General features: G+C 41.6%; 1 protein-coding gene across 1 annotated transcript; it reads left to right on the forward strand.

The window, feature by feature from the left end:
• The first annotated feature begins 2815 nt into the window (after nt 1–2815).
• LOC100553977 (phospholipase A2 inhibitor and Ly6/PLAUR domain-containing protein) lies at nt 2816–19767 on the forward strand. Its single transcript, XM_003222827.3, has 5 exons — nt 2816–3045; nt 7856–7969; nt 11060–11203; nt 14930–15067; nt 16385–19767. Exons 1-5 carry the CDS (start codon nt 2982–2984, stop codon nt 16588–16590), a joined length of 666 nt encoding a protein of 221 aa, XP_003222875.1. The 5' UTR covers nt 2816–2981; the 3' UTR covers nt 16591–19767.
• The last annotated feature ends 1074 nt before the right edge of the window (nt 19768–20841 follow it).

Below are 20841 nucleotides of genomic sequence, written 5' to 3' on the forward strand. Positions count from 1 at the left end.
CTTTCAAAATACATACACCGTAAACAAAAAGCCATTTCTTATTCCAGATGTTTCTCTTTGAGATTTCATCTGTTCTCTCTCCAACAATTGTCCAGAAAATAGAGAGAGAGAAGGAAATTCCTCCTATACATTGGTAGTAAGCACTGATTCTCTTGACCTTTCAATTAGGTCTGGGATTGGCCATTTCAGGGTAAAGGGATGTCCTCCATAATGGACCAAACAAGCCCCGTCAACAATGTGCAACTGTGTGGAGAGCGATGACATTTTATTATTTTCTACTTTGAAGCCCTGTGGATTGCAAGGGCGATCCTTTGTTTTCACTGCTAAAAAAAGGACTGAAGCAGGAGTCAGCCAAGAAAACATGTGGTTTAAATTTAGCTCGCCTCTGTTCTCAGTTCTGTGTTTTTGGCTCAGGCTGGTGCCCACCAAAGAGAAGAACATCCTGTACAGAAAATAAAGTCCCTCCCTTCTGCTTGTAAATAAATACGACTCTAGGAGTGGCAAATGCCCTGTGTCGCTATGCCCAATAGCATGCATGTGTGTCCATGCCTTCAGAAAAGACCCGACAGCTGCAAAAGACAGTCGAAATGGACATCTGTCATCCAAAATTGCTTTCATTCAGCCAGGGCTTCCAGAAGCCTCTCTCTCTTTATTTTGCCCATCTTGCTGGGAAAAATAGGAATATAGAGTCTAAAGAATCATAGAATCATAGAGTTGGAAGAAACCTTGTGGGCCATCTAGTCCAACCCACCACCAAGAAGCAGGAAAATCGCATTCAGAAGTAATAGTCCCACTGCACTGTGCTTTGTTCAGCCCTCGCCTGGAATATTGAGAGCACCATAACTTAAGAGGGATATTGACAAGCGGGAATGTATCCAGAGAAGGGCAGCCAAAACGATCCAAGGTTTGGAAGCCAACTCCTCTGAGGAGCAGCTCAGGGAACTGGTTTTGTTTATATTAGGGGGAAAGACTGAAAGGGGACATGCTAGCCATGGTTAAATATCTGAAAAGATGTCACCCGATGGGAGGGGAAAACCTGTTTTCTGCTGCTCTAGAGACTAAGACACAGCATTGGATTTAAATTGCAGGAAAAAACAAGATCTCACCAAAACATTAGGAAGAACTTACTGACGGTCAGAGCTGTTTGGTAATGGAATATACTGCTTCAGTGTGAACTGGCATCTCTTTCTCTGGAGATTTTTAAGCAAGGCTGGATAGCCATCTGTCAGGAGGGCTTTGATTGGGTGTTCCTGTATGGCCTGGAATTTGGACTGGGTGGCCCTACCAACTTTTGGTTCTATGAAGTATGTTGATTGCTTTTCCATACCTCTTATCAGTGAGCCATGTCTCCTTCAGTTTTAGCCATAAACTGCCATGTCTGATTTCATGTTTTCAATGTGTTCAATGTTTTTACCATTGATGGTTTAATTGTCTGTTTTGTTTATTTGTTTTGTTTATTAACTTGTCATTTACGTTGTATATATTGTTTATTGTGTTTTACTCTTGTTCTGAGCCGCCCTGTGTCCTTTCGGGAATATGGGACAGGATAAAAATGAAGATTATTATTATTGGGTTGCTGTGAGTTTTCAGGGCTATATGGCCATATTCCAGAAGCATTCTCTCCTGATGTTTCGCCCACATCTATGGCAGGCATCTTCAGAGGTTGTGAGGTCCATTGGAAACTAGGCAAGTGAGGTTTATATATCTGTGGAATGTTCAGGGTGGTAAAAACAACTCTTGTCTGTTGAGGTAAGTGTGAATGTTGCAATTGGACACCTTAATTAGCATTGAATCGCCAGACTTCAAGGTCTGGCTGCTTTCTGCATGGGGGAATCCTTTGTTGGGAGGTGATTAGCTGGCCCTGATGGTTTCTTGTCTGGAATTCCCCTGTTTTTGAGTGTTGTTCTTTATTCACACCTGCCATAAATAGACAAAGAGTTATTTCTCCCACTCTGGACATTCCACAGATATATAAACCACACTTGACTAGTTTCCAACAGACCTCACAACCTCTGAGGATGCCTGCCATAGATGTGGGCGAAACATCAGGAGAGAATGCTTCTGGAACATGGCCATAGAGCCCTGAAAGCTCAAACTCACAGCAACCCAGTTGTATATATTGTTTATTGTGTTTTATTCTTGTTGTGAGCCACCCCGAGTCCTTTTGGGGAGATGGGGCAGGATAGAATAACAACAACAACAACAACAGGTAAAGGTAAAGGTTTTCCCCTGACGTTAAGTCCATTTGTGACCGACTCTGTGGATTGGTGCTCATCTCCATTTCTAAGCCGAAGAGCCGGCATTGTCCGTAGACACCTCCAAAGTCATGTGGCCGGCATGACTGCATGGAGCGCCGTTACCTTCCCGCCGGAGCGGTACCTATTGATCTACTACATTTGCATCTTTTTGAACTGCTAGGTTGGCAGGAGCTGGGGCTAACAGCGGGTGCTCATTCCGCTCCCGGGATTTGAACCTGGGACCTTTTGGTCCGCAAGTTCAGCAGCTCAGTGCTTTAACACTCTGTGCTACCAGGGGTCCCTGCAACAACAACAATAATAATTCATGCCACTCATGCAACCCCATCCCCGCAAAAATAGGATTATATTTGCACTAAGGAGGGAGAGAAAAATTGCCAAATGTTTTCATTAGGTGTTTGTTGCCCAACTGGCACTAGTTGCAGGAAATGTCCTAGGAAGTGTGTTCTGAGAAGTAAATGGCTGGCCTCTTTTAGACTCTTGTGGCTGCTTCCTTCCATTTTTGGAGGGGGGGGGCCTTTTCTGCCTTTTCCTTTTTTAAAATTTCTGAGTGAATGCAACTCTGCTTTGCCAAGTGCACAGGCTTGCTTTGATGTCTCCTCCCATTTCGGGAAGATCGCTAACTAGGACCTTCCCCCTCTTCTTCCAAAAACATCTCAACAGCATCAGGAGCCAGAAACATTGCTCTGTTCAAGGCTGGCGAGGCGGCTGTGGTCCAGCTCCCCGATGTCTTCTGGAATGATGCCCCTCTCCCTTGCCACCTGTCTCCTTGCCACTTGCATAGCTTTGGGTGAGTAGGAGAGGCTGGGAGAGATTCCCGAAACTCCCAATTTTCATGATCCCTTATTACAAATACTGTCAACATCCTTTTCTAGTCATTTCATTTTCTATAGTTATCAGTGCATGCTGTATCCCTTGGAAATGAATGCATAAAGATTTACATATAAACTGTATTTTGGCATCATTGGTTGGATGGGTGTGCTATGAAGAACATTGTTGTGTTCTGTGAAGTGTGATGATTGGTGAAGCTTAGCTGCTGAATAATTTCTATTTACTCAGGGTGAGATGACTGGTAGATCATAATAATCTTTCTGAGAGAAGCTCCAATGGAAAAAAACAAGTTGTCAGTCCAATTTACTGAAGTATTAATGTATTTTTAATTCAGTTAGATACCACTTTACCTGACGTGGATCTATGCTATAGGATCACAAGAATGGCAGTTTCCTTGGTCTTTAGCTTTCTGCAAATCCCAGTATTTCATAGCACGGAGCCATGGTAGCTAAAGTGGTGTCAAACTGCATTACTTCTACAGTGTAGATGTGCCCTATTACACAAAGAGGAATCACTGCCCCAGTAATGTGGAAGGTAACAGATTTCACTCTTTAAACTTCCTGAAATGCACCACTCAGGATTCAAACTGAATTTTGGGATCAGTGCATACTCTAATGAGAATGAGAGAGGCTCTGTCCTCATGGTTAAAATGGAACAGAGAAGACGGAAAAGAACATGAGTTGAAACAGAGGAGGAAAAACAAAGCCTGGCACCAGTTTAGGAATATACAGTAAAGTCTCACTTATCCAACAGAAACGGGCTGACAGAACGCTGAATAAGCGAATATGTTGGATAACAAGGAGAGATTAAGGAGAAGCCTATTAAACATCAAATTAGGTTATGATTTTACAAATTAAGCACCAAAACATCATGTTATACAACAAATTTGACAGAAAAAGTAGTTCAATACGCAGTAATGCTACATAGTAATTACTGTATTTACGAATTTAGCACCAAAATATCATGATGTATTGAAAACATTGACTACAATAATGTGTTGGATAATCCAGAACGTTGGATAAGCGAATGTTGGATAAGTGAGACTCTACTGTAGTTCCTATTTGCTGTCATGTTCACTTCAACTTATGGTGACTTTGTGGCATCCTGTGCTTAACTGCCCTGTTCAGGTCTTGCAAAATCAGGGCGGTGGCTTCCTCGGTGGAGTCCATCCACCAGTGTTATGATCTTTCTCTTTTCCGACTATCTTCACTTTTACTTAGCATTGTCATCTCTTCTAATGAATCATTTGTTTCATGATTGTCTCAGCTTGTTGGCTGACAGGGTCTGGAGAACAAGCCCTATGAGGAGCGGCTTGGAGAGCTGGGCATGTTTAGCCTGCAGAAGAGAAGGCTGAGAAGAGCCATGTATAAATACATGAAGGGAAGTCATAGGGAGGAGGGAGCAAGCTTGTTTTCTGCTGCCCTGCAGACTAGGACACGGAACAATGGCTTCAAACTACAGGAAAGGAGATTCCACTTGAACATCAGGAAGAACTTCCTCACTGTGAGAGCTGTTCGACAGTGGAACTTTCTCCCCCAGACTGTGGTGGAGGCTCCTTCTTTGGAGGCTTTTAAGCAGAGGCTGGATGGCCATCTGTCGGGGGTGCTTTGAGTGCGATTTCCTGCTTCTTAGCAGGGGGTTGGACTGGATGGCCCATGAGGTCTCTTCCAACTCTACTATTCTATGATTCTATGATTCTAGGGAAAGTTCAGGCTTGATTTGCTGTCTGGTCCATTTATGTGTGTCTGTGTTAGTCCATGACATCCATAGAGTCAAATAACTGCACCATCAGCTAAAGGGTGTGGTGGCAGAGCAACCAGGTGCCTGACAGATGGCAAAAGGGCTAGATGAGGACAACGCCTGGAAATAGATAACGATTGGAGGAGATTTTCAGTGTTAAGATTAAAAAAATAGCAGTTACTATACAATAGAGACAGCACTATAGCCGGGGGGAGGGGGTTGTAGCCTCAAACCCCCCCCACACAAATTTTCAAGCTTAAAAAACCTGGTTTACTCATGAATTTAAATTGCTTAACCAAATCCCCATGAATATCCAATGAAGTTTATCTGCTTGAGTGTCCACTGAAGTTTATCAATGAAGCCTGATTTCTAAATTATTATAAACTATTCTTAATGATTCACTAAACAAAAAGTTTCACCCCCTCCCCATTTTTTCTGGCTATGGTCCTGAATAGAGGTATATGCTTATATCATAGACATAGTACAAGTAGAGCAACTGGGCAACTGAGAAATTGAAAAATATGTGTTCCCTCCCACCTCGTTTTATTATTATTATTTATTTACAGTATTTATATTCCACCCTTCTCACCCCAAAGAGGACTCAGGACGGATCACATTGTACACATATAAGGCAAACAGTCAATGCCATATAAACATACAACAGAGACAGACGCAGAGGCAATTTAAACTTTCTCCAGCTTCCAGAGGGTATACTTGATTCTGGCCACAGGGGGAGCAGCTGCTTCAGCATCCACTGTGACGGCAACTTCCTCATTCCAACAGTGGCTGGATGATTTTTATGGTGTCGTAAATTAGCCTCCCCACATATAAGTGGTACCTAAATTTCCTATTTGATAGATGCAACTATCTTTGGGGTTGCTTGGGTCAGCAACGAGCAGGGGCTATATTTTATTTTTGTCAGCTGCTCACCCCGACAGGGGCTGGCCTCGAACTCATGACCTCTTGGTCAGAGTGATTTATTGCAGCTGGCTGCTAACCAGCCTGTGCCACAGCCCGGCCCCAATGATAATTGTATTTTTGTTGTGTAGTATCTTTGATTATTTGTAGTAAGACTTTTAAGTACAGCCAGCCCTCCACATTTATGGGTTTAGGGAACTCATCATATTGATCCCCCCACCCCATTTCACCAACAATTACTGGCAAAATGGAAGGTGCTTGCATATTAATTCTGTTTATTCTGCTATGATTGTACTTTTCCTTGTAGGTTGCTTCAGTGGTGAATAACATTGCATTATGTTTAGCAATTGAATTAATTAGTAGGAGAGTGTGGGTGACTGACATCTAAGCTCAAAGAAAACGAAAAGAGGAAGGAGGGAAACTGGAAAATGAAAACTAGGGCAGCACCCATGGGGGATTTCATCCATAACTGAGCCAAAATAGAACTCCATTTCACATTTGTTTCCCTGCTTGCTTGGCTGGTCTTGCGTGTTATGGAACTGCCCCTTTCCCTATCAGACGGGGGAAAGGGCCAAAACTGATGGAGCTACCCAAAACTCGATTTACCTTTTGTTGTTGGTAAAGAAGCGTCTTGAAATGGTTCCTCACCACTTTGGCCATCAATGAGGCAAGGCAGGCTACGTGGCCAGGGGTCAAAAAACCCTTGTGTGATGAAGTGGTAACGTTGAACATTTGGCAGTAATATACATTGAGCTCCTGATAACATAGAGCCTAAAGACCTCACCACATAGGCTTTCAGCAACTTCAAGGGTTAGCTATTTTGTTTTGTTTTTTGCATGAGCTTGGGCGGGTGTCAATCCATTTCCTCAGGCATCCTCAGAGAGTGAGAATAACAACACAAGGACATCAACAGTTGCATAGTTGTGGAAGTGGGATTGAACTGTAATTGAGTCCGGGAAGATTGAAATTGCAACCCTTGCTATAAACTTTGAAAGAATTGTGTAAAGTGATATCTCTTGAGTATATTTGAGCCACAATATTCTTCTGACCCAAAAGGCAGCTTCCTTAGGATCCTTATTTTGTAAGATGTACATTGACAATTACTATATGCTGGATCTACACTGCCATATAATCCAATATTTGATCACAGATTATCTGATTTGAAGTGCCATGTGATCCAGTTCAAAGCAGATAATATGGATTCAGAAACTGGATTATATGGCTGTGTAGATGGGACCTTGGTAGCCAGATCCTAAGATCCTGTACTAATAGACCTATGCATTAACGATAATATGTGATGGATTTCTCCTGAATTCTACATTGGTTTTCATGACTGTTAGTGGTGGCTCCGGTCGTCTCATCTCCGGAAGTACTTGAAGATGAAGCATCACTCTGATTCCTTCCCTTGAAGTCTCTGTATGAACCCCTAGAAGTAGAAGTAGGGCATGCCAGATTTCCAGATTTTTCAGGACTTGGGTCTATTTATTTATTTACTTATTTATTTATTTATTTATTTACAGTATTTATATTCCGCCCTTCTCACCCCAAAGGGGACTCAGGGTGGATCACATTATATACATATAGGGCAAACATTCAATGCCCATATACACATAGAACCGAGACAGAGACAGATGCAGAGGCAATTTAACCTTCTTCTGAGGGGATGTTCAATTCTGGCCAAAGGGGGGGGGAGCAGTTGCTTCATCATCCACTGTGATGACACTTCCTCATTCCAATGTCGTAAATTAGTTAAAATTGCCTCCCCACTTTATAAGTGGTACCTTATTTCCTACTTGATAGATGCAACTATCTTTCGAGTTGCTAGGTCAGCAACGAGCAGGGGCTATTTTTTATTTTTTAATTGACGGGTGCTCACCCCGCCACAGGCTGGCCTCGAACTCATGACCTCATGGTCAGAGTGATGTATTGCAGCAGGCTGCTCACCAGCCTGCGCCACAGCCCGGTCTACTTCTCTGGTCCTCAGGATGAGAAGGAAGAATCTTAGGGAGAGGTTTGAAAATTATGTGTGTGTATTCTGTGTCTGTAAGTTTTGATTGTAATATATAGAAGTAATCAATAAGTGGTATTGCTGTTGCTTTTCCTGTTTTTAGGAGCGTCTTTGGAATGCGAAGAATGCATGGCTTTGGGGAGGAATTGTCATGGGAATAAAATAACATGCACCCCTGAGAAAGATTCCTGCGGCATCATATCTATGGACACCATGGGTAAGTGGGAAAGAGTTGAAGGAGGGGATGAGTAAGAATTTCATTGCAACTCAGTTTTGGTAATAGTTTTCAAGAACTATAACATGCCATCTAATTTGAGATGTAAACAACCTGATGTTTAAAAAAGGTAAACATGGGAGAAAGCCAGACTAATATATTTGACCACCTAATGTTTGGGTCTTTATACTTACAGTTAAGACTTGTGCTTTGAATGCTTATGTTTGTTGTTGTCTTTTTTTTTTATTGAAGAGTGCCACATTTTGGATAGCTACATGGCAGGAAGCTGCATTTTGAACCCCTCCCTGTTAGGTTTGACCAGAACATATATTTGGAAATTGTGTTCTGAGAAGAACTTCCTTTCGAAACATTTGCGGGGTGGGAAGATCCTGTTAGTGAAATATGTGTGTCGAAGTGTGGTTTTACATGCCCTCTTTTTGGATAAGGTAAAAGGAGTGATATTTTAGCCTTCTGTGCCTCATTCTATCCTTCCTGCAGCTGCTTAGCCCCCAGTGAGTGGGGTAGCATCTCCATTGCTTATCAATGGGGAGAGGACAGAGGATTCTTCAGACAGACAACGGTTGTGGCTGGTCTAGAGTGAGAAAAAAAGAAGATTGAAAAATGTGTGCCATTCATAAGCTCATTCTTCTACCTCCCTTTCCCCAGTATGATCCTACGAGGTGCTAAAAGCATTTCCTGGCATTGTAAATCCGTCCTTGTAGAGAGCAGGAACATGCTTGGAAAGCTCCTCTTTCTTGTCTTGTACATTCTTTCAGAAGATGCTTTCAAAAAGCTGGTTGCACTTCCAACTTTGCACACCAGCTCAAAGGAAACTAACCCCAACACATGCGGTGCCCCTTGTTCACAATGCCCCTTTTTGAAAACTGAATTGTGCAATTCTAATACTTAAGTTGATTTCTCAAGAGTCACATGTTTGTCGTTTTGCTACTGAGCGAATTTGCAATCGCATGATAAAATCGCTTCTGGAAACAGGGCGGGGAAGTGAATTTTTTCTTAAAACTGCTACCACTGCAGAAGAATGCAGAAGAGGCCCAGAGATTTTCAATGGTAATAATAAATGTTGTTATTTCTTATACTTACTTTCATATGATTTATGCAATGAGTTTATGCAATGTGTTTGTTTATTGTTTACTTGGTTGGGTTGGGGGGTGATGTTTGTGCTCTTGTATTATGTAATTTCTGTTTCTTAACCATTTGTTTGCCACTGGAACTCTCTGCCCCGGAGTGTGGTGGAGGCTCCTTCTTTGGAGGCTTTTAAGCAGAGGTTGGATGGCCATCTGTTGGGAGTGCTTTGAATGTGATTTTCCTGCTTCTTGGCACGGGGTTGGAATGGATGGCCCATGAGGTCTCACCCCTCTTTATCCCTTCCCTAATAGTAAGCAACAGTTTTGGCTCTTCACCGCCTATGACAGATGGGACAAAGGTGCAGGACTTCAGTCACAATGAAGCATTTTAAAAAAGAGTCTTAATTGAGGTTACACGAGATTAAGTGCTGTCTAATAATAATTATACCCCTCCACCATCTCCCTGAAGGAACTCAGGGCGGCTCACAGAAGCACTACACATGCCGAACATAAAATAAACAATGCATAAACATAGACCTTATCAACATATATAGTCTATAGAAGAAGGGCTCCATGGATCAATGGACAAAATCAACTGGGGGACAAGCTCAACTGTCCCCATCCAATCCTGTATTTCAAGACCCATCTGGTAACAATGGCATCTTCCATTTGAATGGCTACCTGGTTTAAATATCAGGAACCCCAAGAATGGCAAGCAAAGGGGTTTGAAGATGCTCATGGACAGCAGTGTGTTTGGATTGGTACAAACATGGGTTGCCTGGTCAGTTCTGCAATACAGAGAAAGACACTGAATTCCCATATTTTAAAAGTTGCTATTTCTCTCCAGAATTGCAACAGGAATGGGAGGCAATCCTGCAGATTGGTTTTCTCTGTTTTCCCTTCCCTTGGCCATTGAACGGCTTTAGAAGCAACTCACATGGTTTCATACCCATTTGACTAGGGAGGTTTTTTTATGGATGCTTCCCCTTATGTCTTATCCATAAAACAAGATGTACACACATCATCTTGAATTATGTGCACTTATAGCCAGTTATTTATTTAGTATCAAAAACATTGCATAAATTACTATAAAGTTCATAAAATTAGAAGGAGCACAAGTGGCTAAATATCTTTTGACTAAAAATGGGCAACAGTGATTGCATTGTCTTAGCCTCAAACAATTCTTGCGGACAAGCATAGAGATGCGGAGTTGTCTGTTCTGCTCCACAGTCGTACAAGGCGGAAGATTCTTCTCGGTAGTGCCATTTTGCCAGATTGTCTTTTGATCTGCCCACTCCGCTTCTCAGTCTGTTCAGGGACTTCCAAGTTGCCCAGTCTTGGTTTACCCATGGAGGAAGACCCTCATGGGGGGACATCCATTTGGGCTTTCCTGGTTTAGCTACCCAGATGGATACTCTTGCGGTTGCTGGGGAAATGTTAAGAGGAGTGGTGATCCTCATCAGAGCCGGTCCAACAATGAGGCAAATTAAGCGGTCGCTTCGGGCGCCAAATATACGGGGGCACAGTCGACACTGCTTCTGCTGTTGATTTGTTGTAAAACATGATGTTTTGGTGCTTAATTTGTAAAATCTTAATGTAATTTGATGTTTAATAGGCTTTTCCTTAATCCCTCCTTATTATCCAACATTTTTGCTTATCCAGTGATTGGTTTTTTTTTGGGGGGGGGGCAAAATTCTGTTCGCCTACACTTGAAAAATACCTAGGTCCGGCTCTGATCCTCATGAAGCTTTCCCTTGATTTGAGCCATTATAAAAATAACAGTGCTAAAGGGCCGAAAAACATTTTCTCAGCCATTCGAAGAAGATTTGGGGGGGAGGGGGCTAATTGATTTCCCCATGAAAAGGAATTCCATTCTCCGAGAGCAGCCATCAGCAAGCTGCTCGCCAAATGCACATAGTTGTAAGTGGTGTACTTCAGGGACTGTTCATGCTGTACAAAGACTATTTCATCTGCATCAACTGTCTTGTCTGCTTTTTGACTCTTCCAGGGCAAACTGGTGTCATGAAGACTTGTATCCAATCCAAACTGTGTACCCTAGGCATTTCTTCTCTCAACATGGGCAAAGCAGGAATCAGCAGAACTGACACAATGTGCTGCACCGGGGATGACTGCAAAAAGTCACCACCGCCTTGTAAGTGATTCCTATTCCACCCCTCTTCCTCTTAGACATTTCCCCATGTCTTCACCACTGTTGTCATTGTGTGCCTTCAAGCCATTTCCAACCCTAAAGTTAACTTCTCATGGTTTTTTCTTGACAGGATTTCTTTAGAGGAGACTTGCCCATGCCCCCCTCTTAGGCTGTGATGATATGATTCCATACCCAAGCCAGGATTTCCATGGTGAAATCAGAATTGTAACCCTAGTGTCTGGAGTCCAAGGAGGGATCTACAGTATAGAATTAATTGAGTTAGACACCGCTTTACCTGCCATGGCTCAGTGCTAGGGAACACTAGGAGCTGTAGTTTCACAAGGTCTTTAGCCTTCTTTCCCAAAGAGTGCTGGTGCCTCATCAAACTACAACTCCCAGGATTCCATTTCATTGAACCGTTGTAGTTAATGGTTGAAACTTGCAATTTCTCAAGTTGCTCCTGACACGAAAAAAAAGTTAACGTGGTGTCAAACGGCATTGATTCTACAGTGTAGATGCATCCCTAATCCAACCCTTAAACAACTACATTATAATCACATTGGCTCTCATCTTCATCTTTTTATTCCCCAGTATAAAAATTATACAGTCTTCTAGGCCTGGTTCCAAGGATAAGACTTGTTCTAATTTTATTTTTATAAATCAACAACTACTTTTCTTGTCCTGCCTTGTCCTATCTATCTGAGGTCTAGGGAGCAGTCATCCATGTAGCATACAGGATAGCTTTTTGAGTATGTTCTACAAACCCCTGTATGGTGTACATTCTTAAGTATACAGTGGGAGTTAAAACTGGAATTTCTTCAACTGAGCATATTCCTGCTGAGGCAAGCAAAAAATAAACAAGAGCACAAGGCTTCATTATCCTTTCTTCACACCCTCAGCTGAACTTTACCCTTGAAATAGCTTGCCCTGAACCTCAATATTACGTGCAGAATCAGCACTTTTATTATTGTTTACTGGGTGGTCAGATTTCTAAATAGTATCAGTCAGAATTGCGGAACAGATTGCAGAGCAAAAGATAGAACTTATCCTGTGTTCGTTTCTGGCTGCCCGCAGGAAATTTCTCAACTTTTGGCAATTTTTGCACATTAAACTAGATAAATTTGATTTAGCTACACATTGGAAATAGTTGGGGGATGCTCTGGAGTTTGCCTGAAATGTAGGCGTAAACTCACAGCTTTGGAGCAGTGTGGGCAACACAATTGGGTCTCCCTTGGCCACCATCTCCTTTTCCTTAAGCACATCAGCAGAGAGGTCAGGAGACGGTTTGTGCCCATGTTGCTGCTGTCACCACTGCCAAATAGTTGTGGCTTTATATGAGCTCCTGGCTGTTTGTGGAAAGATCATGCAATGAGTTAGGGCCTTTTACCCTAGCACTCAAGACCTGGCTCTTTACTAGAGCTTTTAATCTATGTTAATTTTATCAATATTTGTATGTATGTATTTTTATCCTTTACAATTTTATCTTGTAAATCGCCTAGAGCATCTTGGATGGAGGGCGATTAATAAGTAATTAAATGATGATGATGATGATGACCTGCCAGAAGAGCTTCAGAAGCTAGATCAGCTGTTGAAATTTAGGTAAAGGTAAAGGTATTCCCCTGACATTAAGTCTAGTTGGTCCAACTTTGGTGGATGTTGCTCATCTCCATTTCTAAGCCAAAGAGTCGCCGTTTTCTGTAGACATCTCCAAGGTCATGTGGCCGGCATGACTGCATGGAGCACTGTTACCTTCCCACTGGAGTGGTGCCTATTGATCTATTCACATTTGCATATTTTTGAACTGCTAGGTTGGCAGAAGCTGAGGCTAACAGCAGGAGCTCAGTCTACTCCCCGGATTCGAACCACTGACCTTTTGGCCCACAAGTTCAGCAGCTCAGCGGTTTAACCCGGTGTGCCATAATTAAAGACACAATTAAAGACCCATCCTTTTCAGCAGGCCTACCTGACCAATTTTAAGTTGTAAATTTTAATCTGCATTTCATCAGTGGATTTTAACTTGTATTTTAACTCTGTACTTTATTGTATGTATTTTAATAGTGTTTTATCTATTGTTTTAATGATGTTGTATTCTGCCTCGAGCCGCAGAGAGAGGTAATATAATAATAATAATAATAATAATAATAATAATAATAATAATAATAATAATAATAATAATAAACTCTGAGGACATTTCAGGGTGCCTACAGTTCAGTTCTGCAGGCCTCTGGTAATGGCAATGACAACACAGAGTGTAAAGCAGCTATCTGGGGCACTGATGCGACCTTGCATAGCTGGACCATAAACACTCCAACCCATCTCTTCAGCTGGTTTGGAGTGTATATATGGCTGATTCCCAGGTCAGTCTAGACCATTTAAACTCTTTACCAACCAGTGTAGGCTTGTCCTTGATCATTTATAGACTTCCCTTGAACTCTTCTCCAACTTGCTGAGTTACCTACAAAGTTTTTCCAAAGGATGGACCCAATTTGAAATTGCTAAATATCTGCAACGACGAACTGCCTATCGAGGAAACTCTTACCAACTGAAAGAATAGGTTATGGAGTTTGATTATTGCTAGATGCCTTTTCCAGCTTCCAAATATCTCCTAGTCTCAGTGATTTGACAGAACAGAACACAAAATGACTTATGTTGAGGGTCACCATCTTGCAAACAACCGAGGTTATAGGGGTGATTTCTGTTCTGGGAGAGGCATCAAGTTGCAATCATTTGCAACTCTATGTTCCACTCTTTCAAGGGGTAAGGATTTCATTTATGGGTGGTTCATGGTTTCAGATACACAGCAATTTCAAATCTTTTTGAAACTTCTTGTATTTTTAGGTTGACATTCTATATTGTGGGGGTCCCTGGTGGCACAGTGTGTTAAAGCGCTGAGCTGCTGAACTTGCAGACCAAAAGATCCCAGGTTCAAATCCCGGGAGCGGAATGAGCACCAGCTGTTGGCCCCAGCTCCTGCCAACCTAGCAGTTTGAAAACATACAAATGTGAGTAGATCAATAGGTACCACTCCAGTGGGAAGGTAACGGTGTTCCATGCAGTCATGCCGGCCACATGACCTTGGAGGTGTCTATGGACAACGCCGGTTCTTCGGCTTAGAAATGGAGATGAGCATCAACCCCCAGAGATGGTCACAACTAGACTTAACGTCAGGGAAAACTTTTATCTATTCTATGTTGTAGCACTAGCCATGGATTTATAACTTGAGGCCACATAACTTTAACTGTTCTATATTCACAAAATGTGCATAGTTAGAGTTGTGGCACTGTTGTCATGGTCATAAATGCCCTCTTGAATCTACTTTACTAGCTAGCAGCTGCATTGGGCAAAGGAGATCTATTCAGCTGGAGGTTTCTAACTCTCTCCTGTTTCTGAATGAAGCTGTGAGAATCAGAAATAGAACTAGTCCTAATTGGGCCACAGCTCTGTGTACCAATTCCTTTTCACTCAAGCCAAGTGGACAGGCCATCATTTAATCCCATTTTTTCACATACTCTTTCCCTGTAATTTCCAGGCATATAAGCAAAACCGCTGGCACAGGCTGAATTAAATAGGTGGGTTTAAAGACAGTATGTCCAGTATATTATCAGCATGGGACAAAACAGCTTAGTGTTACCAAGAAGTACATGATATATATAAGTTTTTTTCCTCAATCACCTTTGCAACACTGTTCCTTTTCCATTCCAAATCTTGTGTGATTCCCATGTCTTACAGTGCCACCCAGAAACACCACTTTGAATGGGGTCTCATGTCCAGCTTGCCATGCTTTGGAATCTGAGTGTAAGGAAGAGATCATTAAATGTACTGGGAATGAAAACCGTTGCTTCGAGCTGTCTGGGGTTACCTCCGTAGGTAAGGATTCATACATGCATAATACGTTAAACGAGATACAATCTCAGAAAAGTGGTCAGAAGCCATGTTCTAGTGTTGCCTGGGATCCAATAGTAAGTCCAAAATACTTCTAGCTGGACTACTATTGGCAGATTCCAACTACAGTAGATTGCAGTAGATCAATTGCTGAAAGGTGAATTAATATGTACCTTAATCCATCTGATTCTGTTTGTGTAACAATAAGGCATACTACCCTAGTTGAGCTGAGGTCTATGTAAAATACCCAGAAAACCTTGGAGGGCTATAACCCTCCACCAACCATTCCCCAAAGATGTTAATTTTTTTCTTCAAAATGCCCCTACACACACACATGTCTAATGCTACTTTAGACAAGGCACTTTAACCTCTTGAAAATGTACAAAATAATGGAAATTACCATGGAGAAGTGAAGATGGGGTTTAAAGCCCAGTCAAACTAAACTTGTTGTCCACATCTTGAGCATTTCCACATACCCAGATATAAGTTCATCTACATGTGTCCACCAAGAGAAATGCAAACCCTTGAATCAACAATGCAGGACTAGAAAGTATCTTGACAACTTTTGTCCTCCAACACCCACTACTCCTTGCTATAAGATATGTTAGCTAAGGCTGCTGTCCCATAATCTCTGGAGGGTGACCAATTCCCATCCCTGATATGACATCTCTAAGAAACATTGGAAGATTCTTGGTACCACAGTTCCCCACACTTCGATGTGGCAGGAGCGGGTGCCATCTGTCATCCATATTCAGACTTATAGATTCATAGTCCCTATATTGTTACAATTACGGCCCTGTCACCAAATTCATAATTTTCCCACCGATTTACTTCACATGCAAGAGATAGGTTAGGTGATGTTTCCAGCTTCCTCCTGCTATCCAGATCAGGAACAGGACCTCCCGTTTGCTATTCAGATCTAAAGCAGGACCTTTGTAGCAATTCCTTGCAAGCTTTACAGGTTGGCAGAACATTAGTGGGGTCAAAACACCATCCGCTCATGCTCCAGTCACTAGCAGAATGGTCCTCCTTCTGTCTGCTAAGGTAATGCCCAGTAAAGAAGAGTTATGGAGAGGGAAAGATTGGACTATGTGACATTACATAGTTTTGCATCTGGGGTAGTTAAGTACCTAAGTGTGCATATAGAATTCTGACATATTCTTACTTTATTAGCAAAAGGCTTGTAGACCAACATGGATCTACAGGCCACTACTTTGAGTAGTCCTGCTTCATTCTGCAGACAACTGTTCTTCTTTTCCCATCTGGATTAACCCATTTCCTTCCTTCTTGTTTTCTTTTCAGGAACTATTAGCTCAAACGTCATCATGAAGGGCTGTGGAAATGAAGTTATCTGTTATGAAGCAGAGCAGAGCACCATGTCTTTTTCAGGGATCAGCATAGTTCATAAGGCCCGCTGTACTAGTGGGGCCACCACCAACATTTCAACTATTTTTGGACTCCTCTTCCCTGTCCTTATGGGGCTATTGTTTGAGAAATTGTTTGTTTAATTCTTTTCCAATCACTGCTCCCCGCCCCCCGCTCTCATTCTTTGTCTGTATGTTTAAGGATGACAATTGTTCTTTGAATGTTGGGAAACTCTGAGGAGGATAATATTTGTAGTTCAGGACTTATTCTGCAAAAAAGGGAGGGTCTTTTTTCACAGAAATCAGCAACACAAAAATGTTTTCTGCACACACACACCCTCAAACACTTTGTGCAAAGTAAGTCCCTATGCTGCCATTAGCCTTAGAGAATGCTGGTGCCTCACTAAACTACAACTCCCAAGATTCCATAGCACTGAGGCATGGTAGCTAAAGCATCAAATTACATTAATTCTACAGGATAGATGCACTCTTGTATGTGACATTGCCACTCCTTCAAGCAACCACCAGTTCTCAGCAATGGGATGTTGGTACTGGGAGTTACTTATCTGACTCGAAGCTCCTCGGTAGCAAAGGATTCTGAGCTTTTGCTGGGATTATGCATAAATGCATACCTTTTTTTTTGTACAGTGATGCTATCAAGAGAAAAGTACATATACTGGAAGGATGCTTTGTTTCCCTCAGTTTTAATTATTGTGGAGTTAAGTTGGATAAACTGTGGACTCTGTAGTCTAAGAAATCCGAGATCGTCATTGGTAGTCAGGAATATTAGTCAAGAGAATGGAAGATAGGTTAGGCTTTTTGCAGTCCAAGGTCAAGAGTTGTTAGTAATAATCCCAGTCATCACCTTAAACAGAGCTGTAAAACTATCCATAAGTCATAAACCAATCACAAGACCAAAACACAACAAAAGACTCCAAACAGGATGTCTGTAGCAGGACTTTTACCAGATAGTAGTCGAAGCCCATGTACTGGAAGTTTTCATGCTTATGCAACATCCCAGCTGTTGTTAGTTCTGGTATTTTGACATGGCCCTCTGCCAAGTTCATTTTGTTTGCTACCACACATTGGGTCTCAACGGGAGAGTCTGGGCCAGGTGCTTCTGCTTTTCCTTCTCCTCTTCCTCCTGTCCTCAACCGCCTTCTGTTTCCCAGAAAGGTCAGACTCCTAAAATAATGAGAAACCAAATCCAGCAACACCTCTTGCAACATTACTGTTTGAGGCCCCTTCCACACAGCTGTATAAAATCCACATTGAATATTGCAGTGTGGATTCGGATAATCCAGTTCAAAGCAGATATTATGGGTTAGCTGCCTTGATATGATGTGTGGAAGGGCCCTGAGTTATGTGTGCCTTCAAGCCATCTTATCATCACCTCGAAGTGTTCTTGGCAAGATGTGTTCAGGGGAGGTTTGCTTTTGCCTTCCTCTAAGGCAGAGAGATTGTAACTTGCCCAAGCTTCCCAGGGGGGTTTCCATGGCTGAGTGGGGATTCAAACCTGGGTATTCAGAGTTGTAGTCCAATGCTGTCAATGGCTGCATGGAAGCAGACATTCCAGAAGGTATTACTTGTTACCTAGTTGTATGACAAGCAATATGTGCTGAATTTTCCTCTTTTATACAGCCCGAGGTCTTCTCCATTTTTCAATTTGGCAACACCATGCTTGCTCCCTGCAGTAGCATTTATTTCCTACTAAGGGTAAAGGTTTTCCCCTGACATTAAGTCCAGTTGTGTCCACTCTGAGGGTTGGTGATCATCTCCATTTCTAAACCAAAGAGCCAGCATTGTCCATAGACAATGACTGCATAGAGAACCATTACCATTCTGCTGGTGCAGTACCAATTGATCTACTCACATTTGCATGTTTTCAAACTGCTAGATTGGCAGAAGCTGGGGCTAATAACAGGAGCTCACACCGCTCCTCAAATTTGAACAGGCGACCTTTTGGTCAGCAAGTTCAGCAGCTCAGCTGAGCCACCAATGACTCCATTTATTACCTACTATGAGCTCATTTTCTAGCTGTGATGTGAGTAGAGTTGCTGGACAGGAGCATCCCACGTCCTGATATATCAGAGCCAAAACCCATGGTCTAGAGATGCCTTTGTTGATGTCAGAAGAGGTGGGCCTTGGTAACGTCATGATGCTCAGAGCACATGATGATGACGATAACAATGATGATGATGATGATGATGCAGAGGAGGAGGAGAACAAAAGCCAACCCTAAGAAAGTTTTCCAAGTTCCACATTATACAGGAAAACAACTCAGTTGTTTTATCACCTTTGTGAGGCACTGCTTTTAACAGCACATAGGAGTCTAGTAATCGAAAGAACAGTTTACAGCCTTCTTTGAACCAAAAAATCTACAGAAATCAACTACAAGCAGCACTGCCTACTACAATGGGATACACAGTAGAATCTGTATGCAATTTCCAATGCACTGTTCTTGCCCTATTTCACTCCAGCAACTCAGAGCCAGAGAAAAGGGATCAGATTCTGAGATCTTATAATCCTAGGAGTGAATGAAGAGGCAAGTAATGTTTGCCTTGGACGCTCCCACTTTGATCATGCCAACTGAGACACAGAAAGGGGACAGCCACTCTTTTCTGAGACAAAATGGATCTGGCTCGCATAAGGGCTTTTCATAGAAATGTTATAAAGCATTAGGTTTATGTGCTGGAAAGAAGCTCCCTCCTTGCTTTTTAGTTTTGTATTTTATATTTGATCTTGACCCACAAATCCGAATTCTTCCTCATGAGTCAATTATTGACCTAAGATGGACCTTTCCCTTCTTAAACCAACTTTAAAGTAAACACAAAAGACATTCAAGAGCTTATATAGCTGTGAGTCCAAGATGTGGCTGACAATTGGATCATGTCAGATTCAGAACCATTAGCCTAAAACAACTATATTCAGTGCATATGAAATAATCTGAATAATATACAACCATTATCCAGTGCGTAATGCTGCCAAATGCTTCAAAATCTTCTGAACCATTTCTCATTACTGGCCAACTGATTTCTGTAACTTCTTCAGTGCAGCATATTATCTGCATGGCCAAATTAAATGCATTTCAGTCCAATTATTGGAGTTATCTGGAAAATACAGTTAACAATTCACATATTATGCATCTGCGCAACAGATAAATATTTGTATACAGTGTGATCAGGGTAACTATTATGATTTTTGCTCTACAACAAATTCTATGTGCTGCATTTTTTTGCACTCCTATTGAATAGACCATGTTAATGTACACATATCCAATGATGTTCTGGAATGATAAAAAAATAAAGAATGTCAATGATTGCTATTGCCTATGGGTGTTTGATATTTATGTTAATGAATATTTGCACAAGGGAATGTTTTGACAAAGTGTTCAGATCTCAGCAGATGGAAAACATTGGGTACATAAAATTTCTTAGAAGAAAAGCTACTGAATGGTTAGCAAAGGATCACCACTTTGATTTAAATTTGCTGATAATGGAAAATGACATCAGCGCTAAGACTTACATAGCGTAAGTAATCATCACTGGAGTTAAATCCCACTTGCATTATACCATCCTCATGCTGGATATTACAGTAGTGCAACTTATGTGGATCACTGCTAAACATGTGCAACTGACATTTTGTTGCACTATTGCAATGAACGATGGGAGGCACACACACTTTATTTATATTCCGGCCTATCTTCCCAGGGGGACTCAGTGCGGATCACAATACACACACACACAGCAAATATTCAATGCAGTTTTAGACAGACAGATAGGAGGTATGTTGTCGAAGTTCAGCTTCAGTGCCTTGGAGGCTGTGCTCAGATTCAGCCACAGGGGGTGCTGTTGCTCCATTCTCTATGACAAAGAGCCATCAGGACTTCCTTCTTCCTTTTTGGTCCTTGGCATTTCTGGCCTTTAGTCTTTTATGGTGTTGTAAATACCTCACCCGTTTATTAGCAGTACCTACCGTATATACTCGAGTATAAGCCAACCCAAATATAAGCCGAGGCACCTAATTTTACCACAAAAAAACTGGGAAAACATTGACTCCAGTATAAGCCAAGGGTGGGAAATATCAGAAATAAAAACAGATACCAATAAAATTACATTAATTGAGGCATCAGTAGTTTAAATGTTTTTGAATATTTACATAAAGCTCAAATTTAAGATAAGACTGTCCAACTCTGATCAAATCATTATTCTCATCTTCTCCAATGTATGTATCCTTTTAATAATAATAGAGTAAAATAATACATGTAATAATAATAATAATAATAATAATTATTATTATTATTATTATTATTACAGGAAAATAATACATGTAGTAATAAATAGAGTAAAAATAATATAATAATAATATCAGATTGAAATAATAAATGTAATAATA

The sequence above is a fragment of the Anolis carolinensis genome, unplaced genomic scaffold (genome assembly GCF_035594765.1).
Source record: "Anolis carolinensis isolate JA03-04 unplaced genomic scaffold, rAnoCar3.1.pri scaffold_10, whole genome shotgun sequence".
NCBI lineage: Eukaryota > Metazoa > Chordata > Lepidosauria > Squamata > Dactyloidae > Anolis > Anolis carolinensis.